Below are 19,147 nucleotides of genomic sequence, written 5' to 3'. Positions count from 1 at the left end.
TTCTTCATTTTACATCACAGGAAACAAACAATTTACTAAACTGCTTCATGAAAAAGGGCCATGATGTCTACAGTGAAATGATGATCTACTTTTGATCGCAATAGTGATGAAAAATACAACAGAGAGAATTTTCTTCTTTATCTTCTAATTAATGTGGGGAACGTAGTGCATTCATTATACCATTGATGTATTTTGATCATCCAGTCAGATTCAGTTAATACAATATCATGTTTGGATAACAAAGATTTAATAAATAGATTACTGGTATTTCTCATTCCACTTCCACTGGTAAGAACAGATTTTAAACTTAACCAGGGTGATGAAAGACCAAATTATATATGTCTTAAATTTACTAAAGCCACAGAGTCATAGAGAGGTACAGCAAGGAAACTGACCCTTCGGTCCAACTCATCCAGATATCCTAACTAATCCAGTTCCATTTCACAGCACTTCGCCCATTGCCCTCTAAACCATTCCTATTCATATGCCCATCCAGATGCCTTTTAAATGTTGTAATTGTACCAGCATCCTCTGGCAGCTCATTCCATTCATGCACCACCCTCTGCATGAAAAAGGTGCCCCTTAGGTCTCTTTTAAATATATCCCCTCTCACCCTAAACCTATGACCTCTGATCTCTCCCACCCCAGGGAAAATACCTCATCTAGTTACCCTATCTATGCCCCTCAGCATTTTATAAACCTCTATAAGGTCACCCCTCAGCCTCTGACGCTCCAGGGAAAACAGCCCCAGCCTATTCAGCCTCTTCCTCTACCTCAAACCCTCCAACCCTGACAACATCCTCATTAATCTTTTCTGAACCCTTTCAAGTTTCACAACATTCTTTCAATAGGAGGGAGACCCCTTTTCAGTCGGAGGGCAACCAGAATTGCACACAATATTCCAAAAGTGGCCTAATCAATATCCTGTACAGCTGCAACATGACCTCCAAACTCCTATACTCAATGCTCTGACCAATAAATGAAAGCATACTAAATGCCTTCTTCACTATCCCATCTACCTGTGACTCCATTTTCAAGGAACCACGAATCTGCTCTCCAATGGCTCTTTGTTCAGCAACACTCCCCAGAAGCCTAATCCAGAACTGGAGGGCACAGCTTTAGGGTGAGAGGGGGGGAAATTTAAAATGGACCTAAGGGGAACTTTTTCATGCAGAGGGTGGTGTGTGTATCGAATTAGCTGACAGAGGAAGTGGTGAAGGCTGTTACAATTACAACATTGAAAAGACATCTGGATGGGTATACAAATAGGAACAGTTTAGAGGGATAGGCGCCAAGTGCTGGCAAATGGGACTAGATTAGGTTAGGATATTTCGCCGGCATGGACGACTTGGACCTAAGGTTCTGTTTCCGTCCTGTACATCTCTATGAATCTAAGTGTATAAGCCCTGCCCTGATTTGCCTTTCCAAAATGTAGCAATTCACATTTATCTAAATGAAAATCCATCTGCTACTCTTCAATCCATCTCATCAAGATCCTATTGTACTCTGAGATAACCTTCTTTGCTGTCCATAACATCTCCAATTTTGATATCATCTGCAAACTTACTAACTATACCTCCTAATATTCACATCCAAATCATTTTTGTAACTGATGAAACACAGTGGACCTAGCACTGATCCTTGTGGCACACTACTGGTCATAGGCCTCCAGTCTGAAAAACAACCCTTCACCACCACCTTCTGTCTTGGACCTTCAAGCCAGTTCTGTATCCAAAATGCTAGTTCTCCTTGTATTCCATGTGATCTAAGTTTGTTAATTGGTTTACTATGAGGAACCTTGCCAAACGCCTCACTGAAGTCCATACCGATCATATCCACCGCTCAACCCTCATCAATCCTCTTCGTTACTTCTTGAAAACCTCAATCAAGTTAGTGAGGCATGATTTCCCATGCGTAAAGCCATGTTGACTATCCCTAATCAATCACTGGTTTTCCCAATATATGTAAATTCTGTCCCTCAGGATTCCCTCCAACAACTTGCCCATCACCGAAGTCATGCTCACCAGTCTGTAGTTCCCTGGCTTTTCCTTATATTTCGGAAAACAACAGCCAGAACAAACTACCTTATTGTACGTCTCGTTACTGATTTTGAAGCAGTTGGTTCTCACTTTTGCCTATATTTCAAAAGTGTTGCAATGGTTGTAAAGCTCTTGGGGAAATTCAGATATTATGCAAATTGCTATCCAAATGTAAATATTTCCATATTAAATACTAATTTTTGCAATAAAGGAAACAGAAATAATAGTTAAAAAGTTAAATTGCTACTGGAAATCTAAACAAAGCAAGTGCTAAGCTGTATGAAGATTGTACTATTACTCACAAATAATTATGACATTACAAATTAATGTAGCCTTCAAATTAGACTGCGATTTCAAGATCCCTCAGCTGGAATTATGCACTCTACCTGCAACCCCACTTACCTAACCCATTTCATTAGATCACTGTAAGTATGGTACCATTGCTACACAACAACACTGAACAGTACACAGAGAAATATATTATTTTCTTTCTATCATCAGTATGTAAAAGCCCACCCTTCACAGGTCATGGTGAAACAAGGCCTTGAGAAAATTAAGCAATTTGACATATCTCTGTTCATGGAAGAAAGTAGTCATTAAAAGGCAGAGAAATTGTTACATATCTAAATAGGTTATATGTTAGCAAGACATCCTTCTCTGATAACTGCAGCAACACTTACCTGAAAAAGTTCCTTAAAGGAGGGATGTACAGTGGGATTGGGGACAAACGGAAGTGCATAAAAGGGCAAAAACTCTGTTGTCTGACTTAACGCAGCACCTCTGGTTTCCAGATAGCTTTTGAAATGAGATGTTCTTTCATCCATATCATCTTTGTCCTGTTAAATAAAAACCAACATTTGAAAGATGAACATCTGTTCAACAGATTTCAAATTTCCTTTCTACAATCTATTTTCCATATTGCTTATTTTTAAGGCTTATTTTTTTTCCAAGGCATTATCTGAAATCTCCCAAGAAATCAACTACTAAATTTCACTCTGATTTTTTTGTTTCTCTCCTCTCTCAAAAGGTACATGAAGCCTACAAAAGCCCATTCAAAAAAAGTCTAGCCGCATAAAAACAGAGAAAAATATATTCTAAGAGGACGTAGTAATTTATATTTGATGATCACATTCATTACCTTTTTAATGCCTTGTAGCTCAATACATCTTTGTTTTTAAATACATCAATCCAACAAGTAATTTTAGGATAAATATAAAAGGTCCATCAAGATGGCATTTTTTGCCTCTCAGAAAAAAACAGGAAACAATTGAACAAAATATAGTTATATTCAAGCCAAAATTAGAAGGAATTCTTGCATTCTGGAGTATACTATCCCTTTTAAGGCAGACATAATGAAACAAATTTCAGATAATGGAAAAATTGTTTTGCCAATCAAAAATGATATTATAGAGTTGCACAGTACAAAAACAGACCCTTCAGTCCAGTTCCTCAATACCAACCAAATATCTTGAATTAATGTAGTCCAATTTGCCAGCATTTGGTCCATATTTCTCCAAACCCTTACTTTGAACATAAAACTAATCGCTTGCGAAAAATACTGAACTGTAGGATTCTCCAAACTAATGGGCATCATAATTGATTCATATGGAGTCATAGACTCAGGGATGTACAGCATGGAAACAGACCCTTCGGTCCAACCTGTCCATGCTGACCAGATATCCCAACCCAATCTAGTCCCATCTGCCAGCACCCAGCCCATATCTCTCCAAATGCTTCCTATTCATATACCCAACCAAATGCCTTCCAAATGTTGCATTTGTACCAGCCTCCACTACTTCCTCTGGCAGTTCATTCCATACACGTACCACCCTCTGTGTGCAAAATTTGCCCCATATGTCTCTTTTATATCTTTCCCCTCTGACCCTAAACATATGCTCTCTAGTTCTGGACTCCCCGACCCCAGGGAAAAGACTTTGCCTATTCATGCCCCTCATGATTTTATAAACCTCTGTAAGGTCACCCCTCAGCCTTCGACTCTCCAGGGAAAACAGCCCCAGCCGATTCTGCCTCTCCCGAGAGCTCAAATCCTTCAACCCCAGCAACATCGTTGTAAATCTTTTCTGACCCCTTTCAAGTTTCACAACATCTTTCCGATCTGAAAGAGACCAAAATTGCACGCAACATTCCATCAGTTGCCTAACCAATGACCTGTACAGCTGCAACATGACCTCCCAACTCCTGTACTCAATATTCAGACCAATAAAGGAAAGCATACCAAACACCTTCTTCACTATCCTATCTACCTGCAACTCCACTTTCAAGGATCTATGTACCTGCACTCCAAGGTAGAGAGGACCCAGCACCGATCCTTGTGGCACTCCACTGGTCACGGGCCTCCAGTCTGAAAAACAACCCTCCACCACCACCTTCTGCCTTCTACCTTTGAGCCAGTTCTGTATCCAAATGGCTAGTTCTCCCTGTATTCTGTAGATCTAAACTCGCTAACCGGTGTCCCATGGAGAACCTTGTCAAACGCATTACTGAATGCCATATACATCATGTCTACTGCTCTGCCCTCACCAATCCTCTTTGTTACTTCTTCAAAAAACTCAATTAAGTTTGTGAGACATGATTTCCCATGCCTAAAGCCATGTTGACTATCTCTAATCAGTCCTTGCCTTTCCAAATACATGTACATCCTGTCCCTCAGGATTCCTTCCAACGACTTGCTCACCACTGACATCAGGCTCACCGGTCTATAGTTCCTTGGCTTATCCCTACCACCCTTCTTAAACAGTGGCACCACATTAGCCAACTTCCAGTCTTCCAGCACCTCACCTGTGACTATTGATGATACATATACCTCAGTAAGAGGCCCAGCAATCACTTCTCGAGCTTCCCACAGTGTTGTATGGTACACCTGATCTGGTCCTGGGGATTTATCCATCTTTATGCAGTTATAATTTATTATATTATGCATTTATAATTTATGTGTTTACAAATGCATGGATTCATGCAATTTTTAAGCAAAATAAAATATAATTCTCCAAGTACAAATTCACCCCACAAACTCTCGTATGAGTGTCTATGTGAGAGGGGGGAAGAGAGACAGAGACAGAGAGAGACAGGGGGGAGAGAGACAGGGGGAGGAGGGAGAGAGAGAGAGACTGAGAGAGAGAGATAGAGAGAGAGAAAGACAGGAAGTGAGAAAGAGAGAGAGAGAGAGAAAGAAAGAGAGCTTTTCACTTATAAGATAAACAGAGCTGGAACAAAATGAGCTAAGTATGATGATGCAATTGGATAAAAAGTTACAGCATTTACTCTCAATCATTCCTTATTCTAATGGATGTTAAAGTTGATAAGCTAATCTTCAATATAACAATATCTCTCCCATCATACAAACAGATCTATTTCTCCTCCCATAATCAAGCAGAAATACTAGCATGTGCTATAATACTTATATCAAACATTCTTTCATTTACAAAAGGTGGTGTTTACAAGTCAAGATATGCCAAGAAATTGAGAAGTAATGACAAGCCCTCAATTAGCAATTCTGTTGCAGTCATATTACAAAACTAGATCTATATAAATACCAGCTGCACCTTTGCCCTTATGAAAAACATACAACAAAGATGAATTTATGTGTGGACTCCAATGATAGAAATTGTTTCATGTAGATCCTGTGGAGAAAAGGGAAGAGGAAAAAAAGTCATCATTTATACTATGCTGGAAGGTTAAGCAACCAACCTATTCCTGTCTGCTGCACATACTCAGTAAAAAGAGCAAATCAACAGGATATATCGACCAAGGTTAAGAATCGACAGCAAGAAGCACCGATATTCCCTAAATACTGAATAACTCATGTTCCCACAGGTCTGAAATTTGGAGTTACATGATTTTGGTACAGTAACAATCAAGGTGATACATATCTATATTACAAATGATGTGTGACATGTGGTGGGAAATCAAGGTGGTGATGATACCAAATGCCTACTGGGCTTGTCTTTCGAAGTCAATGGTCTTCAACCCTTTTAAGCAGAAGATCATTTGCTGAATTTAAATGCAACCCATGATATAAAAGAAACTTTAGAATATAGTTTAACTTCAGTGTTACATAAATCTAAAACCAAATGTATACAAATTCCTGCCTTTTGTTCTCTTAGTGTGACATCTGTGTCTGTACAATACCAGTGCCTTGAAGTCTGGGTTGTAATTAGGGACAGTTCTTCAGAAACATTTCTTTAAATGAGTATTTAAGAAGGTCGCAATACTTGGGCTTGATCATTCTCATGTGGCAGAACACTGTCTCTCAGAGCTATGCACAGTCAAAATGAGCTTTCACTTTAAGAGGATTCACTTCAAAAGGATGATTGGATTTAGTCACTGCTAATCAGTCCCCAAATATCACTGCCCATTGAGCTGACTTCAGCTCAATGTAACTGCATAATAATTATCTCCAAATCAACTCCAATGCTTTGAAAATCAAATGCCTGATGGAATTTGGTCATCAACCCATTTATGTCTATTTGAAGGAATGGATTTGAGACAAACATGATCATTTGCTCCATCACATTTCGAATTCCTGAAATTGCCTGTTGAATTCTTCTGCTTATGTGTTCAGCTGTCCACAGGTATTTTATGAATGGAACCATTTTTCTTTTCTCCATTGCAGCATTTCACTACTTAATTGGGAGAATCACCGACCCAGTTTCAATCTAAGTACATTCAAAATATTAATTATGTGTGCCAAGTCTCTGTCCTTTCTCTGCAGTTCACAGTTTAGCTTGTTCAGTTTCCAAGTTATGTCTGAAAGGAACCCAATGACATACAACCATGCATTGTCTGATAGCTCATTGCACACTTCATTCTTTAATTTAAGGCATCAGATTTTCAGGGCCTTCCCTCAAATTAACCATCTCCCATCAGCATAGAGGATTAATACTAGGCAGCATTAAGTTCATGAAACAAGGATTTACACAAGTGGCATTGAAGGGCTCTTGCTCAACTCGAGTTTGCAATCTTAACAATGACTCTCATTACAGGAGAAAAGTCCATAACTTTACTCACTGATCCTCACTGTGGATTACCCAGTGGCGAGTGACAAACAAGAGGAAATTAGGATCATTTCTTCAAAATGCAACAAAGCCTGCATTAGTACCAAGCATGGCTGATGCACCATCAGTTGTGGTGGAAACCTACTTCTTGATTGGAATGTTTTTCTCAGGATATACTTTTCTGAATTTGATGCAGCTATTTCTTTAAGGGGCAAAAGGATGAGAAAATTCTCTTTAGTTGTTATCACCTTAAAGAGCATATGCATGAGAACAATTAGCTGGACTTTGTCATGATGATGCTTTCATCGAACTGCAGTGAGAAGCACCCACAGTCCTTCATATTGTGCTGTTGAAAAGACATCTTCACACACACAATGCAATTATCTTGCTACTGTGCAAGCGACACATAACATGCCCTGGATTGCTGTTATTATTTCTTCTTTGTTCTTGAAGTCTTTGAATTAAACAGTAGAGTTTCTGCTTCTATGATTACTTTGCTGTCTGTGAATGAGTTTTTGTTTTTTGCCATAAAGTGAAATGGTGTTTCAATGCAGGCCTTACCTTTTGCTGTTTGTTTGGAAAAAAAAGATTGTTGAGCTTTGGAAGTGCCCTTCAGCTTGTCAATTTTCTTTGCCTGAAACATGATTCTCAAGGATACAAGGCTTGCATTTACTGTTTTTGGTAACACATAATTCTGAACAGAACTTGATTTTCACATTCCACATTTTAGGCTTGTTTTTAGATGGTCCAGGTTGATCACTCATCATTATTGCTTCACCTTGCAGTTCAAGGCTTCACTTGCTGCTGGTCATCATGTAGTAGGCCTTTGGATCCATGCTTCTGATAATTCAGAACGCTGCCAGCTGTTCTCAAACGTGGAGGTATGGAAAGTCACTTCCATTGTCATGATATTTCTCCAGGGCTCTGGTTGACTTGCATTGCTCTGATATTAATCAACAGATTGATTGCAGAGCCTTTGACATTTGATATCACCATCTGCCTGCTGTTATGAACTAGGCCAGGCCACTCTTAAGCAGGCAGCCCAGACCATAACTTTGAAAGTTATTTCACTAAGTGTATAGTGAAAATTACCCAGAGTGAGATAGCTCGGTTGACTACGAGATTTTAAAAACAGAAATTCATTCACAAAATTACACAATGAAACACAAAGAAAGGAATAAAGAACCCCTCCAGAACTCAGTCTATCCAATCTCGATTTAATTATGCTGTTCCGGATATACATAACAGTCCCAGTAAGCAAACCCCCTTTAAAACCAGTACAAATGGAACACATGCTTACAGGTTGAAGTTAGAAGGGCAGAGAAAGAGTTTGTTTTCACACAGCTCACTGTTGAACTCCCAACTAGTTCTGAACTGAACTGCTCAGCTGGAGAGCTGACCACAACCCTTTTATTATACAGGTCACTCCTAAAACATGACCACTTTGGCCTGAAGTCTCATCTGTTTACATATAAACAAAATGACCTTTCGATACCCTTTAATCTCTGTACCGAATCAGACTAATTGGCACCAAGAGCGGTTTATTACCCCTCTGATAAAAACCAAGGACATAGTATCCTTGAGAAAAGGGAACAGCTTTTAGAAAAAAGGAACCTGCTTTGTGACACCTCCACCCTTTTAAAAAATGAACCATCAATACCAAAAGATGGCTTCATTTTTAAAACCCTTCATAGCCCCTGTTGGTGGTCTAAACACACAGATAGGAGAAAGTGAGGACTGCAGATGCTGGAGATCAGAGCTGAAAAATGTGTTGCTGGAAAAGCGCAGCAGGTCAGGCAGCATCCAAGAAGCAGGAGAATCGACGTTTCGGGCATAAGCCCTTCTTCAGGAATGAGGAGGGTGTGCCAAGCAGGCTAAGATAAAAGATAGGAAGGAGGGACTTGGGGGAGGGGCGTTGGGAATGCGATAGGTGGAAGGAGGTTAAGGTGAGGATGATAGGCCAAGAGGGGGTGGGGGCGGAGAAGTCGGGAAGAAGATTGCAGGTCAAGAAGGCGGTGCTGCGTCCGAGGGTTGGGACTGAGATAAGGTGGGGGGAGGGGAAATGAGGAAGCTGGAGAAATCTGCATTCATCCCTTGTGGTTGGCGGGTTCCCAGGCGGAAGATGAGGCGCTCTTCCACCAGGCGACGTGTTGCCGTGGTCTGGCGATGGAGGCGGCCAAGGTCGTGTTGCCATGGTCTTGCCATGGTGTTGCAAATTTTTCCAGCTTCATTTCCCCTCCCCCCACCTTATCACAGTCCCAACCGTCGGACTCAGTAACGCCTTCTTGACCTGCAATCTTCTTCCCGACCTCTCCGCCCCCACCCCCTCTCCGGCCTATCACCCTCACCTTAACCTCCTTCCACCTATTGCATTCCCAACGCCCCTCCCCCAAGTCCCTCCTCCCTACCTTTTATCTTAGCCTGCTTGGCATACCCTCCTCATTCCTGAAGAAGGGCTTATGCCCGAAACGTCGACTCTCCTGCTTCTTGGATGCTGCCTGACCTGCTGCACATTTCCAGCAACACATTTTTTAAACACACAGATACACTATACTAACTATAAACATGCAGGATCATGGTTTAGAAAAAAGAAACCAGCTTTGTGACACTGCATTTCTTTAGCCTGCATGCCTGACAACTGATCTCAGAGGAGAAAGTGAGGACTGCAGATGCTGGAGATCAGCCCTGAAGAAGGGCTTATGCCCGAAACGTCGATTCTCCTGTTCCTTGGATGCTGCCTGACCTGCTGCGCTTTTCAAGCAACACATTTTCAGCTGTGACAACTGATCTCACCCTAATCTCATTATATAATTAGCTTATGGAGAAAATAACTGCAGGTCTACAGCATATTGGCAGAGGACAGGGACTAGCTGAGCTGCTCTTGCTGAAAGTCCGCATTGACATGATGGACTGAACAACCTCCTGCATTGTAGTAATGTAATATACTGGTTTCACACCTTAGTTCCTAGCATATTTCTTATTCATTTGCTTGCATTGCAGGGGAACGTATGTTTTATGGGAGCAATGATGGTCCAACTCAACCAAGCTGACATTCGATGTAACAAGCTGGTAAACACTATTAACTGTACTTACTTTCTTCTAGTGTGTAGCTTCCCGATGTGGAGGTCATGCAGCTGCATGATGACTGACATATGTATAGTGACAGAAAGCAGGCAAGTGGTGACATCAATTGTCAAACATACATGGTGAGGGAACATGGGTGAACAATGAGATCAGTTGTGAGAGACTCTGCTATCAATCTGTCAATTATGATTGTGTGTGTTAGAAACCATGGTTCTAAGTGATGAGGGCACTTGTCTTCAAAGTAATGTCAAAAAAACTTTGACCGAGACGCTGCATTGCATCTTTCTTGACAATGTACAAGGTAGACATTGCAGCAGTAATGGAGGAATTGAATAGTGAAGGTAATTAATAGCGTGATGATCAAGCAAGCTGTTCATCATGGATGAACGAGAGATTGTATGTTGTTGCAGCTGCATTCATTTAGGCAAGGGAGACTATACCATCTCACTCCTGAATTATACCTTATACATGGTAAGGAAGCTTTGGGGAGTCAGGGAATTAATCATCTGCAGCCTCTGATCAACACCTTCAGCCACAGTATTTTTGTATTCGATTCAGTTGACTTTCTGGTGAATGCAGTCACCTACAACATTGATCATAGGAAAGACAATGATGGTAATGGCTTTGAATATCAAGGGGAGATGTTTACAGTCTCTCTTGTCATAATGGTCATTGCATGTGTGTGGCACAAACATAACTTGCCACTTGTCAGTCCAGGCCTGGTTCATACCTTCTTGGATGTGGGCACAGAAAATTGGCATCTGTGATGTTGCGGCCCTCAGTGGAAGGCTCATCCACTTAGCACCTCTGGCTGAAGGTCGTTGAAAACACTTCCACCTTCTTACAATTTGGATACTATTCTCTTAAGACACTTGCTAATTTTTCTTTCCCCCTTACAGGGAAAAGTACTCTTGCTCAGATGTGATTATAGGAGAGATAGCAATCATTAAAGTGATCACTTTCTTTGATTGTCACACTAGCTAAGATAAACTTAAAGCAATACAAACTTGTGTGCATTGAACTTTAGACTTCTGGTTTGTCTACTTTGCTTCGAACTAACAAGGAATCTTTATTTATACGTTTCATACTGTTAAGCTGCCTGTTGCAAACAATGGTGATAAACTCATTTTTGTGATAATATGACACTTTGAAAAGTGGTAAGACACCACCATCTGCTGGTTACATTTTTTTAAAACATTGGAACAGCAGCCAGACCAGTGCACTGTATACTTTACTCAGAAAATTGCTGTCCTGAGAGAAAGTTAAATTTTATTAACTCATTGTAGTCCATTGCCATCATCTATCATTTTGCTTTCCTTACTGCCAACACGACTGTCAATACTTCAAAATATCTCATATGCAGTGGTAACTGTTAATTATATCTCTGATCCTAAGTTGAGAGATCAAATATAGATAGACACATACATACACCTTTTAGAATTGCAGGGATAGCTCTCTAATTTTCAATAACTCCTATATTAGATGATGCAGTCAGACAGTAACATTATCTTTTTATTTGTTGACATATGGAGTAATTGGGTCTCAAAGAGGCAGAATTAGAAGAATTCATCAATATCGTCAATGAGCATCAACCCCAGTAAACTTAAAACCATAACACAAAGGGAGTGCTTGTTTCCTGGATAGCACAGTACTTAAATTGCTACAACATAACAAGCATAAGTTAGCAAAATAGTTTTCAAAATAACTGACACATACCTCTATTCCATTAAATATGTCTTCCACTGGCTAGTGAGATCACAGCTAAAGGTTTCCATTGCATTTTCACAAAGGTGAAATATTTCGAATAGCTGTTATTATCCCTCTAACTGCATCTCAGATCTCAATCACAGATTTAAATTTAAAAACTGGCACTGTGCTCATAACAAATGCTTCTACTATAATCCTTCTTTTACAGTAGCTCCTAATATACGGAAAATTAAGCTAGAGACACCATATTCATTTGCAAGTAACTCATTACCTTAGTGATTTCAAGTTTTCCTAATTCTGAGTTAGCTAAATGCTCCCTTGTTCACAAGTTTGAAACTGTACTCTCTACTGCATTTTCAGCCCTTCTGCTCCCTTGAAATTTACATCACACTCTTCCCTGCTTAAAGTCTCCCTCTCTCTCCCAGAACCCCTGCACTGTTATGTACGAGGCCAGACCACTCAAAACATTCTTAAGCAGGCAGCCCAGACCATAACTTTGCAATTTGTTTGAGTAAATTACGGAATGAAACACAAAGAACAGAATATAGAATACCCACAGAACTCAGACTATCCCAAATCGTGCTGTTCTGAATATACACAACAGTCCCAATAAACAAACCCCTTAAACAGAGAGCAAAAAAACGAAACAAAGGTTTACAGTTCAAAGTTAGTAGGGCAGAAAGAGACAGAGAGAGTCTAGCAGCCTGTTTCCACATAGCTCACTGCTGAAATGATTCTCACTTAACTTCAGTTTCCAGGACTGGCCACTCCCTTTTCATTATACAGGTCACTTCTAAACATAAAAGCTATGGCCGAAAGTCTCATCTGTTTACATATCAACAAAAACGCCTCTCAATACCCTTTTATCTTTGTACCCAACCCAGCCATTTCGGAGCTCTGAGTATTTTACAACCTCTCTGAAAAAATCAAGGACACAGTATCCGAGACAAGGAATAGCTTTTAGAAAAAAGGACCAGCTTTGTGACAGCACCAAGAACAAAAAGGCACTCTCCAGACTCATCCCTGGCACAACATAACACTGAAACACAGTTCCTTCCTGGGCCATCGCCTCCTATTTCGGAGCTACCTAACAATAAACCTTAGCCTCTCAGTTTCCACATCCAGACTTTCCCCCTGCCTCTGTCCCACGTATTTTGAGTATTCCTGTACCATTCTTAAATACCCAGGATATTTCTTTAGAATGGCTGCCAATACAGTGCCCTAATAGAGAGAGACAGAGAGAGAGAGAGAGAGAGACAGAGAGAGAGAGAGCCTGAAATATGACCTCCATACCTTTAATAGCATTTGAAAATATATCTTACAAATCAATTGTCTAAATCTCTTTTTAAATATGATAAGAATATTAGCTTCTGCAATTAAAATGTTAATAATATTAAAATAATATTTTTTTAAAAGCAAAAACTGAAGCATTGCTAAATACATTAATCAAAAATTAAGAGAATTTTTAGTACAAATTTCACTCAACATATTAGTACATGTTTAACAAAGATCTACGTTTCTTTGCAACTTACACACTTTCTAGAATTCTTCAGAGGAAAGATAGCAAAATGAACTTGAAGGTAAAACTCCAATTTCTGAGGCAGCTGCTCATCAACTCCAGTTTGAGGCAAAATGTGCTGTTCCCACAGCTTGAAAAATACCTTTCCGTTTCCATCATCAAATGCTTTAAGCAGATCTTCCTGTTGAAAATCAAAGAAAAGATATTTCTATCCACATTCTATAAAACTTTGTGGTGTGTAACTGAAACGAACTTTTTTCAAGAGTAAGTTGTTATATTCCTAAAATCTACAGTTCTTTGATCTTGTCTTAACGAGACGTACATAGAACATTACAGCGCAGTACAGGCTCTTCGGACCTCGATGTTGCACTGACTTGTGAAACCAATCTGAAGCCCATCTAACCTATTCCATTTTCGTCCATATATCTACCCAATGATCATTCAAATGCCCCTAAAGTTGTGAGTCTACTACTGTTGCGTTCCATGCCACCACCACACACAGAGTATAGAACCAACCTATATCTATCACCCTTCAATTTAAAGCTATGCTCCTCGTGCTAGCCATCACCATTCGAGGAAAAAGGCTCTCATTGTCCATCCTATCTAACCCTCTGATTATCTTATATGTCTCTATTAAGTCACGCCTCAATCTTCTTCTCTCTAACCAAAACAGCCTCAAGTCCCTGAGCCTTTTTTCATAAAGACCTTCCCTCCATACCAGGCAACATACTCGTAAATCTCTTCTGCATCCTTTCCAAAGCTTCCACATCCTTCCTATAATCTGGTGACCAGAACTGTATGCAACACTCCAAGTGCGGCCGCACCAGAGTTTTGTACAGCTGCGGCATGACCTTGTGGGTCTGAAACTCAATCCCTCTACCAGTAAAAGCAAACACACCGTATGTCTTCTTAACAACCCTATCAACCTGAGTGGCAACCTTCAGGGATCTGCGCACATAGATACCGAGCTCTCTCTGCTCATCTACACTATCAAGAATCTTCCCATTCGCCCTGTACTCTGCATCCCTGTTACTCCTTCCAAAGTGAAGCATTTCACACATTTCCACATTAAACTCCATTTGCCACCTCTCAGCCCAGCTCTGCAGCATATCTATGTCCCTCTGTAACCTACAACATCCTTCTGCACTATCCACAGCTCTACCAACCTTAGTGTCATCTGCAAATTTACTAACCCATCCTTCTATGCCCTCATCCAGGTCATTTATAAAAATGACAAACAGCAGTGGACCCAAAACAGAGCCTTGCAATATACCATTAGTAACTGAACTCCAGGATGAACATTTCCCATTAATCACCACCCTTTTTGCAGGTAGCCAATTTCTGATCCAAACCACTAAATTACCCTCAAACCCATGCCTCCATATGTTGCACAACAGCCTGCCAATATAATGCCTTATTGAATCCACATACACCACATTAACTGCTTTACCCTCATCCACCTGTTTGGTCACTTTTTCAAATAACTCAATAAAGTTTGAGGCACGACCTACCCTTCACGAAACTGTGTTGACTATCCCTAATCAACTTATTCCTATAAATCCTATCTCTTATATCCTTTTCCAACACTTTGCCCTTAACTGAAGTAAGGCTAACTGGTCTATAATTAGCAGGGTTGTCTCTACTCACCTTCTTGAACAACATTTGCTATCCTCCAGTTTTCTGGCACTATTCCTGTAGACAATGATGTCACAAAGATCAAAGCCAAAGGCTCAGCAATCTCCTCCCTGGCTTCACAGAGAATACTAGGACAAATTCCATCTGACCCAGGGGACTATCCATTTTCACACTTTCCAGAATTACTAACACCTCCTCCTTGTGAACCTCAATCCCATCTAATCTAGTAGCCTGTATCTCAGTATTCCCCTTGACAACATTGTCTTTTACTCGGGTGAAAACTGACGGAAAATTTCATTTAGCGATTCCCCTATCTCCTCTGACTCCACGCACAACTTCCCACAACTATCCTGGTTGGCCCTAATCTAGGCAGACATGGGTACTGCAGATGCTGGAGATTAGAGTGGTTCTGGAAAAGCACAGCAGGTCAGGCAGCAACCGGGGAGTAGGAAAAATCGACGTTTCGGGCAAAAGCCCTTCATCAGGAATGAGGCTGGGAGCCTCAGGGGTGGAGAGATAAATGAGAGGGGGGTGGGGCTAGGGAGAAGGTAGCTGAGAGTGCAAAGGTAGACCTTAAATTCACCTGGACCATCTCTGACACATCCCTCCCCTTCCTGGACCTCTCCATCTCCATCAACAATGACTGACTCAACACTGACATTTTTTTACAAACCCACCGACTCCCACAGCTACCTGGAATACACCTCCTCCCATCCTACCTCCTGCAAAAATGCCATTCCGTATTCCCAATTCCTCCACCTCCGCCGTATTAGCTCCCAGGAGGACCAGTTCCACCACAGAACACACCAAATGGCTTCCTTCTTTAAAGATCGCAACTTCCCCTCCCATGTGGTCAGCAAGTTTGCAGATGACACAAAGATTGGTGGAGTGGCAGAAAGCATAAGGAGACTGTTGGAGAATACAGGAGGACATAGATACGCTGGAGAGTTGGGCGGAAAAGTGGCAGATGGCTTTCAATCCAGACAAATGTGAGGTGATGCATTTAGGCATGTCTAATTCTAGAACGAATCATACAATGAATGGAAGAGCTTGGGAAAAGTTGATGGGCAGAGAGATCTGGGAGTGCAGGTCCATTGTACCCTGAAGGTTGCTGCACAGGTGGATCAAGTGGTCAAGAAGACATATGGTATGCTTGCTTTCATCGGACGGGGTATTGAGTATAAGAGCTGACAAGTCATGTTAAAATTGTACAAGACATTGGTTCAGCCGCATTTAGAATACTGTCTACAGTTCTAGGCGCCACATTACCAAAAGGATTTGGATGCTTTGGAGAGGGTGCAGAGAAGGTTTACGAGGATGTTGCCTGGTGTGGAAGGTGCTAGCTATGAAGAGAGGTTGAGTAGATTAGGCTTATTTTCAATAGAAAAAAGGAGATTGAGGGGGGACTTGATTGAGGTTTACAAAATCATGAAGAGTATAGACAGGGTGGATAGAGACAAGCTTTTTCCCAGGGTGAAGGATTCAATAACGAGAGGTCACGCTTTCAAAGTGAGAGATGGAAAGTTTAAGGGCAAGTACTTTACACACGGCAAGTACTTCACACGAAGGGTAGTGGTCGTTTGGAACTTTACAGCCCAGGAACAGGCCTTTCAGCCCTCCAAGCCTGAGCCGATCCAAATGTACTATCAAAACCTGTCGGTCAATTCCTAAGCATCTGTATCCCTCTGCTCCCCACCTACTCATGCATCTGTCCAGACGCACCTTAAATGAATCAACATAATTCATTTAAAGTGCGTCTGGACAGATGCATGAGTAGGTGGGGAGCAGAGGGATACAGATGCTTAGGAATTGACCGACAGGTTTTGAAAGTACATTTGGATCGGCTCAGGCTTGGAGGGCTGAAAGGCCTGATCCTGGGCTGTAAAGTTTCTTTGTTCTTTATGTGGTTGAAGATGCCCTCCAATGCATCTCATCCACGTCCTGCACCTCTGCCCTCAAACCCCATCCCTCCAATCGCAACAAGGACAGAAACCCCGAGTCCTCACCTTCCACGCCACCAACCTCCACATAATTCACATCGTCCACCGACATTTCCGCCATCTTCAAACGGACCCCACTACCAGGGATATATTTCCCTCCACACCCCTATCCACTTTCCGCAAAGACCATCCTTCTGCAACTATCTGTTTATTGAATCCGTTGCTCCCAATGCGGTCTCCCCTACACTGGGGAGACTGGACGCCTTCTCACAGAGCGCTTCAGAGAACATCTCCATGATACCTGCACCATTCAGCCCCACCACCCCGTGGCCGAATAATTTCAACTCCTCCTCCCACTCTGCCGAGGACATGCAGGTTCTGGGCCTCCTCCATTACCACTCCCTCACCACCTGATGCCTGGAGGAAGAACGCCTCATCTTCCATCTCAGGACTCTTCAACCCCATGGTATCAATGTTGACTTCATCAATTTCTTCATTTCCCGTCCCCTAACCTTCCAGCTCAGCACCGTCCTCATGACCTGTCCCACCTGTCAATCTTCCTTCCCACCTATGCGCTCCACCCTCCTCTCCGACCTATCACCTTCACCCCACCTTCATCCACCTATTGTATTCTCAGCTACCTTCTCCCCAGCCCCACCCCCTTCCATTTATCGCTCCACCCCCGAGGCTCCCAGCCTCCTTTCTGATGAAGGGCTTTTGCCTGAAACATCGATTTTTCCTGCTCTTCGGATGCTGCCTGACCAGCTGTGCTTTTCCAGCACCACTCTAATCTTGACCCTCATCTTACTTTAGTTATTCTTGTATTCCTGATATACCTCCAGAAAGCTTCAGGGTATTCCTTGATTCCATCTGCCAATGACTTCATGTGTCCCCTCCTGGTTCTTCTTTGTTCTGTTCAGGTCATTCCTGGCTAACTTGTAACTCTCAAGTGCCCTAACTGAGGCTTCACACCTCATCCTAACATAAGGCTTCTTCTTCTTCCTCTTGAAAAAGAGACTCATCTTCCTTAGTAAACCATGGCTCTTCTGCGATCGACAATTTCCTCCCTCCCTGACAGGTACATACCTACCGAGGACCCACCGTAGCTGTTCCCTGAATAAGCTCCACATTTCAATTGTGCCCATCCCTGCAGTTTCCTTCCCCATCCCAAGCATCCTAAATCTTGCCTTATCACATTATAATTGCCTTTTCCCCAGCCATAGCTCTTGCCCTATGGTATATACCTATCCCTTTTGATTGCTAAAGTAAACATAACCGAATTGTGGTCACTATCACCAAAGTGCTCATGGACCTCCAAATCTAAAACCTGCCCAGGTTCATTACCCAGTACCAAATCTAATGTGGCCTCATCCCTTGTTAGTCTGTCTACATACTGTGTCAGGAAACCTGCCTACACACATTGGACAAAAAGTGACCCATCTAACACACTTGAACTATAGTATTCCCAGTCAATATTTAGAAAGTCCCCCATAACAACTACCCTTTAAATCTCACTCCTATCGATAATGATCTTTGCTATCCTTTCCTCTACATCTCTCAAAGTATTCGAAGGCCTACAGAAAACTCCCAACAGGGTGACCTCTCCTTTCCTGTTTCTAACCTCAGCCCATATTACCTCAGTGGATGAGTCCTCAAACGTTCTTTCTGCAACTGCAATACTGTCCTTGACAAATAATGCACTACCTTCTCTGTTCTTACTGAGGCCCCGGAACTTGCAGCAACCATTCCTGTCCCTGCTCTACCCATCTCTCTGAAATGGCTACAACATTGAAATCCCAGGTGGGTTGCTGCAAGTTCACCCACCTTATTTCGGATGCTCCTTGCATTGAAGTAGACACACTTCAAACCAACTTACTGCTTGCCAGTGCATTCTTGTGACCTTGAAACCTTATTTCTGACCCCACTACTCTTAACCTCCTGTACACTCGAACTACACTTTAGGCTCCCATCCCCCTGCTGAATTAGTTTAAACCCACCTGAAGAGCATTAGCAATGTCCCCCAGGATATTGGTACCTCTCTGGTTTAGGTGAAGACTATCCTGTTTGTAGAGGTCTGACCTACCCCAGAAAGAGCCCCAATTATCCAGGAATCCAAAAATCTCCCTCCTGCACCATTCCTGTAGCCACGTGTTGAACTCCTCTCGCTTCCTATTCCTCACCTTGCTAGTACTGTGAAAATTGCCTGCA

At 41.8% G+C, this 19,147-nt stretch overlaps 1 protein-coding gene across 6 annotated transcripts in view; it reads right to left on the bottom strand.

The window, feature by feature from the left end:
* The window catches only part of LOC122555972 (lisH domain-containing protein ARMC9), a 146,983-nt gene that overhangs the window by 112,844 nt on the left and 14,992 nt on the right, over positions 1-19,147 (bottom strand). For all 6 annotated transcript variants that reach the window (XM_043702296.1, XM_043702294.1, XM_043702297.1 and 3 more), the window contains exons 4-5: positions 13,378-13,545; positions 2,720-2,875 (exon numbers count right to left, since the gene is read on the bottom strand). In XM_043702296.1, the coding sequence (XP_043558231.1) occupies positions 2,720-2,875; positions 13,378-13,545 (324 nt within the window). The remainder of the gene's footprint in view (positions 1-2,719; positions 2,876-13,377; positions 13,546-19,147) is intronic.

The sequence above is a fragment of the Chiloscyllium plagiosum genome, chromosome 13 (assembly GCF_004010195.1).
Source record: "Chiloscyllium plagiosum isolate BGI_BamShark_2017 chromosome 13, ASM401019v2, whole genome shotgun sequence".
Lineage (NCBI taxonomy): Eukaryota > Metazoa > Chordata > Chondrichthyes > Orectolobiformes > Hemiscylliidae > Chiloscyllium > Chiloscyllium plagiosum.
The sequence above is the reverse complement of the archived record's forward strand: the minus strand, read 5'-3'. Positions and strand labels throughout refer to the sequence as shown.